The sequence below is a fragment of the Lygodium microphyllum genome, chromosome 5, assembly GCF_053477565.2.
Source record: "Lygodium microphyllum isolate KBCC chromosome 5, Lygodium_microphyllum_v1.1.10, whole genome shotgun sequence".
Taxonomy (NCBI): Eukaryota; Viridiplantae; Streptophyta; class Polypodiopsida; order Schizaeales; family Lygodiaceae; genus Lygodium; species Lygodium microphyllum.
The window spans coordinates 150,575,878-150,588,666 of NC_141139.1; the positions used below are offsets into that span (position 1 = coordinate 150,575,878).

The window sequence follows — 12,789 nt, forward strand, 5'->3', positions numbered from 1 at the left end:
TATGTTGAAGTTTCTAGATCTTCAAGCCATCTGGATGAGCCTTATATTTGTAAAGGGATCGTGTTTTGCTAGCATTTTTCCAATCACAACCATTCTTTCCACTTTCAAGGATCGTTCTTCTTAGACCTTGGACACCTTTCTAAAGACAATCTATGAATTTAAGAGACCCTCGGACCTCAAGCGTGCACGTGATGGATGAGCCTTAGGAGAGTGGACAAATTTTAACTACATGGTCCCTATTTGGGTAGTGTTTCTTAAAAATACTTAAAAGGAGATGAAGTGGAATTGGGATGCTTTGGAATAAAATGCATAGCATCTTACTTTTGCAATATGTTGCTACTTATAGAGAAATATTATTTTACCTTAAATACACAATGGCTTCTACAAAAAAAGGGATTTCATTAGGGGGTTGGATAAACCATCTGAATCTGGTTATTTTATAGTGTAAATTTGGTGGCATTATAAGCTAAATGACTGAAACAGAGACCATTTAAAATCTAGTCTTTAATGATAGCGTAAGTGTGGTGGCTTAATAAGCATAATGAGTTGAAGATCATGCAATCCTTATTTCTATTGTAGTCTTGCCCTGTTTTATAATTTGTGCCGGTTATTCTATTCTTTTCCTTTTTTTGGACACCAGGTTATAATTGAAGGATTCAAAAGTTACAAGGAGCAAGTCGCTACAAAACCTTTCAGTCCCAAGCACAATTGTGTTGGTACTATGGAAAACTGTTCTTGTCCTATGCAATAGTAACTCAAATAGTTTGAAGCTATTAGTTTTGCTCTTCTTTTCATGTCATGAGGTTTGTGCTTGGCTGTGTAGACATATGAACGAAAAAGAGGTTACACATTTATTTCATTCTTGCCTTGTGCTATCTTGCAACACATTGTTGGCAATCAAATTTCATAATAATACTCTATGTTACACTTGATCTTGAAACATCTTGCTTGCATGCTTGTAAAAGCTAGACACCAAGAAATTAAAGCGATGTATCAGTCTAACCCCCACTTAGGGCCCAAAGGGCCCCAAAGGGAGCTTTCCGCTAGTCAGCTGAGACTCAAATCCTTTGTCTACCACTTTTTAAAAGTTTAGACTTTAGTCTTCCACTATATAGGTCAGGGCTGTTGTTGGCATCTACCTGATTGGCTAAGCGATTACCCTGCATCAACACAGGGTTAGGATTGTATGCATATCCATTTAAGTTTTGTAAGTCATTTTACATAAACATTCCACCCATTGGCTAATGTTGGGGTTAAGTAGACCATCTTGATAAACTTTGTCACGGGAATGTCTTTCAAATTAGGGTTAGGGCTAGTAGAATACCCCAGGTAGTCACAGGTTTTAGTCATGTGTGAGAGTTGATCAAGCTTCTTTGGTTTGAGTTAGCTCTTAATATTTAATCACCAACTTTTGCAATGTCAAAGGAGCAAAACCTCTCACTGCGGTGGTTCCTTAAGTGGGTTACTGCCCTTTGCATTTGGAACATTGATTTTGCATGGGCTTGTGTACAGTTAATGATAACGATATTATATGACAGAGTCTGATCGTTTTCTGCACTTCTGGTTTGTTCTGTTTATTTTGTTCAGCCATTCTGCATGTTTTGGTACTTGGACAATACCCTTTTTTTTTGGTGAAAGTTCCACTTCTTGCCATAAATTCATCGTTATCTGTTTGACCCTCGTGAATTTCAAGAAGTAAAGGCTTTGGAAACGTTTTGAAGGATTATCAACTTACCTTGTTTGTTTTAATTGTATGCTTTTGGTCGAGAAATCAGTTGGAGCAAATGGTTCGGGCAAGACAAATTTTTTCCATGGTAGGGTTGGCTGATTTTGTATAGAAACATCTTATAGATTTTCAGTTATTTCTTACGTAGCTGATGATGTGTTTTTCTGGCCCTTTGCGTGTTTCTGGGGTGTTCAGCTATTCGGTTTGTTCTTAGTGACCTTTTTCAAAATCTACGAGCTGAGGACAGACAAGCCCTTCTTCATGTTAGTTGATTATACTTCGGTTCTTCTGTTGCTTAGAAAAGACCATGTATACATGTGGTGGAAGCAAGTGCATTTGAACAAACACCAATCCTGTGATTTCACTTTGCTTTGATTTGCAGGAAGGTGCAGGGCATCAGGTGCTGTCTGCTTTTGTAGAAATTGTCTTTGACAACAGCGACAATCGCATTCCTGTAAGTTCTTCCAACAATGCTGATGCATACCACTGCAGAGAAGTAGATGTTTCTTGCTGTATGCATCTCCATTTTAGTACCTCGGAAAGACGGCAATGTTGCTTTATAAGTGAGCTGAGAGAATTATGTTGATATTATTTATGGATAATGGATACCTCAGCTATTCCTGTTTTAGTCATTTTGGATTTGCTGCTTGTTAAACAGGTTGACAGAGATGAAGTTCGCTTGAGAAGAACAATTGGGCTGAAGAAAGATGAATATTATCTGGATAAGAAGCACATAACGTTAGCTCAGCATTATCATGCTTTAAAGTAAAATTCATGTGCTTTTGTAAATGATCAGTGTTCATGAATCTATCCGTTCTGTGGATGACAGGAAAACGGAGGTTATGAATCTTTTGGAGAGTGCTGGTTTTTCTCGATCAAACCCTTACTATGTTGTACAACAAGGAAAAGTGAGCCCAACTTTGTCAACATGACAGCAGTCCGGGATAATATTCTTTCAGTATATAGCTGAAAGTCTTTTCCTTTTACAGATAGCATCCTTGACATTGATGAAAGATGCAGAGCGGTTAGATCTGCTCAAAGAAATTGGTGGGACTCGTGTATATGAAGAACGCAGAAAGGAAAGCTTGAAAATCATGCAAGACACTGGCAAGTGCTCAAAAGCCTGTACTTGAGTTTTGGCAGTTCAAGTTTGCAGCTGATTACTGGAGTGCAAATGGATAAGAGAAGGGAATGGCGTGTTTATTTGTGTCAAGTGCTGATTGCTAGAGTTCTCTGAGAGAGAGAGAGGGGGGGGGGGGAGGGGAGGGGAGGTCTGCATATTGCCCCAGTACTACAGAGTCTTTGGCAAGACTAGAGATCTCATGATGTTTGTGTATGGACTCTCGAGACATGCATGTTGAATCTCCTTGTATGGCATAGTGTGAGTGGTTGGTGCAAAATAGCAATGCTTCTAGGCAGATGGTTGTTGATCTTCCACTATTTAGATCTGGATTTGTATAAAGTGTGCCTTCTTGTTTTGTTCGACCATGCTGATTACATGCTCCTCTATATCCCTTACTACATGTGTCTTGGATCAATGCATTACAAACTACAATGCATCTCTATGGACCGTATAAAGTATAAACATGACGTGCTACGTGCTACATGCCTTCTTAAAGAGCCTTGCTTCTGAGAGAGAGAGAGAGAGAGAGAGAGAGAGAGAGAGAGAGAGTTATATTAACGTCTACAAAAGGCCAAGTTGGCCTATGAGACCAAAAGGTTACATACAAAATGTCTAGGAAGTTTTCCAAGTCCCAATAAAGCTACTATCTAGTGTTATGGTGAACTAGGTGAGTAGGTACAAAATGGTATACAGACTCGATACAATCTAGATGTACTTCAAGTGCAGTGTGAAATTGCTCATGGAGCATGGTCATATTAAGATGTCCTGCATGGGCCTGTCTAGCACGGAGAGGCTGAAGCGGCGGGGTATGGCTCCTTGGTGGCGCTGTAGTATCTGCTGTATCTGTAGGTGCTCTCTCTTGCGGGGGTGTGGGCCTGTTGGGTGTGGGCGGTGAGCTCTACCTCTCTCTGTAGCTCTTGTTGAGCTAAAATATGCTTTACTTGCTGATTAGCCTCTTAAACAGCCCCAAAACACACTAAAAATGCTCTTTTAGAGTAAAACCCTGAAATGGGGAGCGGTTCGAGAGAGTTTAGTGGAAACCCTTATTTTTGGGGCGCCCTTCCACATCTATAAATAGACAGGCTGCCCCCATTCAGCCATCATCCTTGTTTGCAGGTTACACCAGCCCACACACCCTCTACTGCTGTTGGCGCCCAGTTTCCAGCCTGCAGCCCGCCTCTATCTGCTGTCCAGCCATCATCGACTGCAGCCACATTATCTTCAGCCTGTCCATTGCTGTAGACGACAGCTCTCAGCTGCTGGCGACTGCTCCAGACTGTTCCAAACTGCTGTTCAGCCTGCTGTCCATTATCTCCAGGGTCAGCCAGCCTGCGTTTTCAGCATTGCAAGCTCTGACGCTCTCAGACACTGTTTCAACCTGCTGTTTACAGTTACAGCAGACTGTGCACAGTTTCCAGCCTCCGATCGGTGGTACACTGCTGCGTTTACCAGTTTCCAGCCTCCAAACTGCTGTGTTTTGGTGAGCAGCCTGTTGCCATTCACTATTCAGCACTCCTACACTCCGATTAGTGGTCACAGACTTGGGATCCATCTTCGATGGACGTCACACTCCGACATTGCTTTGCCCTTGAGCACACTGTACACTCTTACATTCATTTACAGCATTCATTCACTTCAGAGTTGTGTTCTCTCTCTCTCTTCTTTTGTTTGTGTTTGAGTTTTTGTTGGAGTTTTGAGTTTTGTGTTTAGGGTTTGAGTTTTACCCTCCGTGTCTGTGTCTGTCTCTTTGTGTTTCTGTCGTGGTCGTACACTCTGTGTGTCCTCAGTGCAAACCCTAGCAGTTCCCTTCACATGGTATCAGAGTCGATACTCTTGTAAAGAGTATCCTACGGATATTGTGGAGAGCTAGTCTTTGTGCGAGGCACACAATACGACTCGTAACCGAATCACAATGTCTCAGACACTTTCTTATCCAGTTCCTATGATGTCTTATTAAGCTTCTCCATCATTGGAGGCCCTGAGATGGCATTATGGACTCGGTGAGGAGGACGACACTCCACCTTCACCAGATTTCACTAACATGATAGAGGAGGACTTTGAGGAGTATTATCGCAACAAGTATGGTGATGTTTACATCCCTCCTATCAGTTTTGCTACCACATCCGGACCGGTTGGTGAGGTTGGCCACCTCTCCGATTATGGAGGACATACAACATTCGGAACGTTTAGCGATTCATCTTCATCATCTCAGCCAGGTCCAATGTCAAGTTTGTACAATTCTTTTATGTTGCATAAATCAAAATCCTCGCCTGTTTTTTCTTTTGAGATACAAGATTTGGATGGCTTTGCGTATGTGAACTTCAATAGACGGGGACTCACGAAGCAGACAAAATTCAGGTATATCTACATCTTTTGTTTCATTTGAGCATATTACACATACTTCTCACTTCCCTCCCATCCCATCCTCTTCTATATCACACCTCTCATCATCTTTCCAAAACCTTGAATTACACTTCACATCTGCATCACACACCCTAGGGGTTGGATCTTCCGTCTCCGCTCCTAGCACCTTTTCCTTCTCCACCCCATTCTCTATCTCTTTGCACCATGGTTCTTTGTTAGGGGGAATGCTACCCTTTAACACAATGCCTCTCACCTTTCAGTACATGAGCACACCCATAACTCCTAGGACGACTGTGATGGGCATCCCCCTCACTATCCCCAGCTTCACATCTCCCATGACCACTCATACGTAGGGGTTTTCGTCCTGAGCTTATGGTGCGTCTTCACACTCTTCTTGGGTTACACCTACGCAGGGATTCCCATCTTCTGCTCACCGTGTTCCCGTTCGATCTCGTTGGGTTTCTCATGTGGCTACCATGTTTTATGCCTAGTCAACCCATCCCTACCTATGGATCCACCTTGCACACTACACGCATGCCTGGTGGGCACTCTGGGGCTCATTTTCAAGTGTACTTCACTCCCCCATTCTACCCAGACTACACTTTTTCATACTATCCATCTTTGAGCACTACCACTCTTGTTGCAAGGGCCAAGAATGCCTTCACGGATAAGACACGTTTTAACAGGTCAAATTTCACCACTTGGTCTAATTTCATGTAACAGGTGCTTTAGTCTCAGGGTCTTTGGGACCTCGTCATTGGTCTAGAGTCTATGTCGGATCCTCGACTAGCTCACCATGATTACATCCATCAATGGAGAGTCCGTAATGCCACAACCAATGTTGAGCTGATGTAGGGATTACTTCCCGAGTTTCACTCTCAGTTGCAGCACTTTCCGCTCGCGTCAGAGCGTTGGAGTCACGTGCTCGACCACTATGCGGCTTGTGATCGTACTCGGCGCATCAATCTCGACTTTGAGCTTCAAGAGTTCTCTATTAAGAAAGGGGATGATCTGAAAGTCAAGCTAGCTGAATATAGGCGGTTACTTACCGAGTTTGCTACTACTGGCTCTCCAAAGTTAGATGACGATCAGGTTACATTCTTCTTGAATAAGTTGCCTGGCAGTATTTCAATTTCATTCAACATATCATCTCCCAATCTAGATTGCCAACCTTCTACGAGTTTGAGTGTCAGTTCTTGCTTTACCCGAGGCTGTATGATCAAGTCCACAAAAAATCCTCATCACAGTCTTATTTAGAGCAAAGGGGGTTGGTTGCCTCTTCTTCATGAGGGACAACCACTAGTGGCAAGAACTCGCTAGATGCGAAGGCAAGCCAATCAAAGGGTAACTCCTCTTCCTCAGATGGAACCAAAGAATCTAGATCTATCTGGCAGCAACTCCCTAAGAAAAACCGGCTTTGCACACATTGCTAGAGAGCAGGCCATGTGGATGAGGAGTGTTGTTCCAAGGCCTAAGGTCTTCTACCTAAAAAGCCTTAGCAGACCGCTGTGATTGCATAGTCTAGTGGGGCTACGCCCTCCGCTCCTGCTTCATTTGCTCCTTCAGCATCCGTTGTTGCTGCTGTTGGACATGTGGCTCGAGTACAGCCTCAGCGGCCCATCTCTTTCACTACCCTTGACGATCCCGTTGCACTTCATGCATCCATCTCACCTTCCTTCCCACCTCGTCAAGTGTTCCCTTGGCAGAGCCTTGCTACTTGACGTACGCGATGGTGGCCACCTTCTTAGACTAGCATGTCTCTAGGTCCTTTCGAATACCCTAGGTCAGTCTAGCATTCATTTTTCACACTCTTAGAGTTGGGCCCATAAGATTCATTGTCCTTAGCTTTTCCATTCTTTTGTCTTCCGCTATATTTACTCACACAGATACACATTCATTGCATTTCTTTTGAGTTAGATTTTCTTTCTGTTCTGTTTTGCTTTGGAGCATCTCACCACTAATCTCTGTGTTTGCAGATTCTCATCTCTTTTGCAAGGTTTTGTCTTTCAGTGTAGGGCTAACTTGCAGATTGCTTTGGTCCTCCTTGGGCTAGAGATGTGGGGATGTGCACCGTTCTTTTCATGGTTTCATCATCCTAGGAGTGGCTGCTCTTCTTTAAGCATGGCGGTTTCCCCTCCCGAGGCGGATCGTGCAACATCTCTCTCGATGCTATCATGGCGGTGACTTCTACCTTGCTCTTTTAGCAAGGTGCTTCATCCACTTCATCTTCTTTCCTTCCTTATGGTTCTCGGTACCATATGAAGATCGATATCAAGCTTCTCTTCCTTCTTCGGCATCTCCATCCAGGTTGAGAGGGGGTTCCTACCCTTCTTGGTATTCTACAGCTTCAACACTTTGTCTTCGACATCGGCTTCTTCCCCCTGCTGTACCTTACCCTTTGCATTGCATGATTACATCATCCTTGTACTAGGGTGCTTGGGCAAGTGAACAATTTTTCCACGAGGGACACTGTCCAAGTGACATCTGTTGCATGAGCATTCTTCAACATGTAGGATACTTTGCATCTCATTGTGCAGAGCACCACTTGTGCAGATCCTAAGCTGTTTCCACCGGCAGTTGTTGCTACCATACCACCATCCTTCTTCATCACATGGATACCTTATCACCTATTTTTCCTCGTCATTGATACCCTGAGTGGCTGGGCTAGCATGTACTGTTTTGTGATGGGTTGGGTGTACTCTCCCTACTCCCATCTTCTGGGTCACTTTTACTCAATTGGCCATATCCCATCAAATTTACTTCAATTGTTCAAAAAAAAAAAAAATCCATGTAGTTCCATCCGCCTTTGTAGGGCTTGGTAGGCCACTGGGCAGCCGACGTGCATCCTTTGTCCGATGCCTAGTCCTCTCTGGGGTGACTACTTGGATTCCCTTGGTAAGATAATCATCGCCTCTGTAGTCTTGGTAGGCCACTGGGTTGCCGACGTGCACCCTTTGTCCGATGCCTTGGGTGTTTTGGGGTGGGACGCCTTGGGATACATAAACATCACAATGGCTGGCCTAACCTTTCAACTTAGTTTTGGGCTTGAGAGGGGGTGTTAAGCTAAAATATGCATTACTTGCTGATTAGCCTCTTAAACAGTCCCAAAACACACTGAAAATTCTCTTTTAGAGTAAAACCCTAAAACGGGGAGCGGTTCGAGAGAGTTTAGTGGAAACCCTAATTTTTGGGGCGCCCTTCCACATCTATAAATAGACAGGCTGCCGCCATTCAGCCATTATCCTTGTTTGCAGGTTACACCAGCCCACATACCCTTTGCTGCTGTTAGCGCCCAGTTTCCAGCCTGCAGCTCGTCTCTATCTGCTGTTCAACCATCATCGACTGCAGCCACATTATCTTCAGCCTGTCCATTGCTGTAGGCGACAGCTCCCAACTGCTGGCAACTGCTCCAGACTGTCCTAGACTGCTGTTTAGCCAGTCTGCGTTTTCAGCATTGCAAGCCTTGACACTCTTAAACCCTGTTTCAGCTTGCTGTTTACAGCAGATTGTGTACAGTTTCCAGCCTTCGATTGGTGGTACACTACTGCGTTTACCAGTTTCCAGTCTACAGACTGCTGCGTTTTGGTGACCAGCCTGTTGCCATTCACTATTCAGCACTCCTACACTTTGACTGGTGGTCACAGACTTGGGATCCGTCTTCAGCGGACGTCACACTCTGACATTGCTCTGCCCTTGAGCACACTGTACACTCTTACATTCATTTACAGCATTCATTCACTTTAGAGTTGTGCTCTCTCTCTCTCTCTCTCTCTCTCTTCTTCTGTTTGTGTTTGAGTTTTGAGTTTTGCGTTTAGGGTTTGAGTTTTATCCTTTGTGTCTGTGTCTGTCTCTTTGTGTTTCTGTCGTGGTCGTACACTCTGTGTGTCCTCAGTGCAAACCCTAGCAGTCTCCTTCACAGCTATATCCAAGGTGACTCCTCGGGGTGGGGTCATTGGTTTGTTGGTTGTAGTCCTTGTTGTAGAGGGGGTGGCCGAGGAGTCTTTAAATACTGAAAATTAATCTAATAATTATTTCGGTGCCCTAAAAAATAATTTGACAGGCCAATAATTAAATTGGCTAGGCAACTTCTGTTTTCGAGTGTCTCTACGCTATCTTTGACCATCAGATTGGCATTAGGTACCATTAAACGCCACTTTCCTAGTGTCGTTAATTGACACTTATGGCCAAATGAATGACCTAGGCCAACAACTGACACAAGATACCACCACGTAGCTGTGCGGCATAACTTATAACAACTTTTGCCTTTGACATCTCGTGATTTTCTCGGGTTGCGGCCTCAGAAATTTACTCTAACCCCAGTTACACCTCATATGTGCAACATTTACTTAACCATGTGATTAAAAATTAATCCACACTTTAAGTGAGGTTTCAAAAATACATGTCCTCATGACATGAGAAATTTACCTTCAATAAAATGGCTTGCTTTTGTATGGGGAGAGAGGGATCCATTAGAACTTTGTAAACATCAATACCTTGCAAGAGAATGGAGTCTTGGAGCGAAAGAGGAGGATCATTGTCAAGATGGCGAGGACTATGCTAGATCGTTAGATTGTGCCTCATGTTCTAATGGTAGAGGTTGTAGCCACAACTACCCATATTTTTAATAGACCACCTATGCATGAGCCCATTTGAGTTGTACTTTGGTGGAAACCTTGATGTTTTTTATTTCAGGTCTTTGGTTGTGACACATATGTGTACATTTTGAGAAAGGAACATGATAAGATGGATCCGAAGTCCATTAGGCAAGTGTTTGTGGGCTATAGTTCCTAGGTAGTAGAACACCACATTTATGATCTGAGTCCTAGGATGTTTGCATGAGCAGTAAACACGGTTCGTAGTGCTTCCAACTGTAGAGGGGGACTGAGGAGTGCCTCATGCTCAGACATCCAAGTGATAGGTGGTTGTCGCAACCAATTTAGGTGGAGTTGTTAGAGTTTGTGACATCTAGGAGAAGATTGCACTACTATTAGATTCCTAGTCAGTGGTTCATCAAGAGATAAGAGTTTGGGATTAAGGAGCAAGGGGAGTATCGTTCTTCTCCTAACAAGTTTCTTAGACCCTCCATGATGCAAGCTTTGAGGGTATTCTCGAGGAGTGGGAGGGGGAAGGTGTTGAGAAACCCTTCACCCTTCACCCTTCACTCGTAGTTTGCGTTTTTGTGTTTCTGCGTTTTGCGTTTAGGGTTTGCAGCCCCAAAAAGAGACGCCATCCTAGACTAACTGTGCCTATTTATAGGCCACTCTCTCATTCATTCCTCACGGTTGACTCATTCAGTCCGTCACCTCTTCTCTCTAGCCTCTCCACTACCCTCACACCCCTTCAGGAGGACATTGCGGTTCGTGGTTCGTAGCTGTCTTCATCATCTTCCTTGTGCTATGGCACTCTTGTTCCCTTGTATCACATTCACTCTATGATTCAGAACTTCATCATTCCATTCATCAGAGTTTCTTCTCTCTTCTCTTCTCTTCTCCATGTTTGCAGAGTTCACTCCGTATTCCTCTCCGCCAACCCTACTGTCTCGTTGGTACGTCATCTTTTGACATCAAAAGATGACGTACCAGCGAGACAGTAGGGTCGGTAAACATGGAGAAGAGAATAGAAGAGAGAAGAAACTCTGATGAATGGAATGATGAAGTTCCGAATCATGGAGTAAATGTGATACAAGGGAACAAGGGTGCCGTAGCACAAGGAAGATGATGAAGACAGCCACGAACCACGAACCACAATATCCTCCTAAAGGGGTGTGAGGGTAGTGGAGAGGCTAGAGAGAAGAGGTGACGGACTGAATGAGTCAGCCGTGAGGAATGAATGAGAGAGTGGCCTATAAATAGGCACAGTTAGTCTAGGATGGCGTCTCTTTTTGGGGCTGCAAACCCTAAACGCAAAACGCAGAAACACAAAAACGCAAACTGTGAGTGAAGGGTTTCTCAACACCCCCTCTTAGGCCCAAAAAGGGGAACAAGAGAAGAGTGAGGTGGAGATGCAATGCTACATGCTGAAGAATGCTCGTGCAGCAGCTGCCACTTGGACAGTGTCCCTCGTGGAAAAATTGTTCACTTGTCCAAGCGCCCTTGTACATAGATGATAAAATCATGCAATGCATAGGAGGAATGTCGGACTTTGTGTGGTGTCGAGAACCATAAGGATATGCTCGTACTCGATCTCGGGAGGTGGCTCCATGCTGACTAAGGAACGAAGGCAAAAAGAGAAGAGGAGGAAGATGTAGAGGATCCCTAAGATCCAAGATTTCCACTGGAAAGGGAACCTGTAGTAAAGAATAGTAGATAGAGTGAATTGGAGAACCCGAAACTCAACCTCGGGAGAGAAGCCACTAGCTCCGTGCATCAATGCTGGAAGGAATACGAAGGCCTCGTCACCAAGTCGCGGCTGAACCTCCGAGGTCGCGATCTAGGTGGTACCTGAAGATCCTGGTTATCGGTAGAAAAGATGACTGGTCAAAGACAGCCACCCCAAGAAAGTAGAGGATGGGTGTAGAACGTCATGTGGAGTAGGTTTCCCATTTGAGGTGGGAGGTGAAGGGGCCCCCGCTGAAGTTGAAGAAGAAGTAGATGTCCCCTCTGAGGGCAAAGAAATAACATCCCTCTCTGAATCCCCCTTCGAAGTAGAGAGAGAATTCAAAAACTCATGGATCATGGACTCCGAAATGTCTGACGACGAAGGAAGTGTCGTCGGTCATGCTGAAGAAGATATCTGGGGTGTCAAAGAGCTCTCAGAGATAGTCTCTCGAATCCGAGTAGTCGAGAGTGGGGAAGGGTGGGGCTCAGAATGAGCAAGAGGTGGGCAACAATCGTTGTCTCTTAGTGGAGTGGACTGGGTAGCCGAAGAAGAGGAAGGAGTCGAGCAGCCACTGTCTCTCGAAGGAGCAGACTGACGAGGAGACGGTATCAAACAATCACCGTCTCTCGATGGAGCGGATTGCGGATCCGTAGGTCGTGGAAGCCACTGTACCTAAAAATAAGTGGGAGAAGCTTGCCGCTGGCATTGCGACGATCTCCAGGAGGTCGTAGCGCCAATCGATCCTCCATGTCCTCGAAAGGACTTAGTGCACATCGGATGTGTCTTATTGCCTTGAGCATAGCACTCTGATAGCCAATGCAGAACAATCACTGTGGCCCAGAAAGGAGAGGTGGCACAAGGAGTGCCGGGTGGAAGATGCATATACTCTGGGGGGTGGGGAGCAAAGGTCGAAGTTGACAAGCATCGGTGGTGTGTTCGGTGATGGCACAGTAGGAGTACCCAGTAGTCTGGTCATCTATTGGTAAAGAAGCCATGGATACCAGTGTGTCTTGTTGAAGAAGGAAGAGGTCAGCCACCATGAACCACGAATTGCAATGTCCACCTCAAGGGGTGTGAGGTCAGTGTGAAGCATGAACCGCAATGTCCGTCTCAAGGGGTGGGAGGGCAGTGGAAGGGCTGGATGTGAGTTGCTAGTGGAAGGAGGATGTGACCAGCAGTAAGAGATTGCAACCAGTAGAAAAACGCTGGTGAGGAGAGAGAAAGACTAAATACGTAGGCAGCACAGCCTGCAAGAGAG

At 44.8% G+C, this 12,789-nt stretch overlaps 1 protein-coding gene across 1 annotated transcript in view; it reads left to right on the forward strand.

Annotated features, from left to right (window-relative positions):
• Positions 1 to 12,789, forward strand: part of TTN7 (Structural maintenance of chromosomes (SMC) family protein) — a 92,028-nt gene that overhangs the window by 37,592 nt on the left and 41,647 nt on the right. Inside the window, exons 2-8 of the mRNA XM_087678520.1 lie at positions 641 to 716; positions 1,776 to 1,814; positions 1,922 to 1,989; positions 2,109 to 2,180; positions 2,385 to 2,464; positions 2,556 to 2,634; positions 2,716 to 2,833. Coding sequence (XP_087534646.1) covers positions 641 to 716; positions 1,776 to 1,814; positions 1,922 to 1,989; positions 2,109 to 2,180; positions 2,385 to 2,464; positions 2,556 to 2,634; positions 2,716 to 2,833 — 532 coding nt within the window. The remainder of the gene's footprint in view (positions 1 to 640; positions 717 to 1,775; positions 1,815 to 1,921; positions 1,990 to 2,108; positions 2,181 to 2,384; positions 2,465 to 2,555; positions 2,635 to 2,715; positions 2,834 to 12,789) is intronic.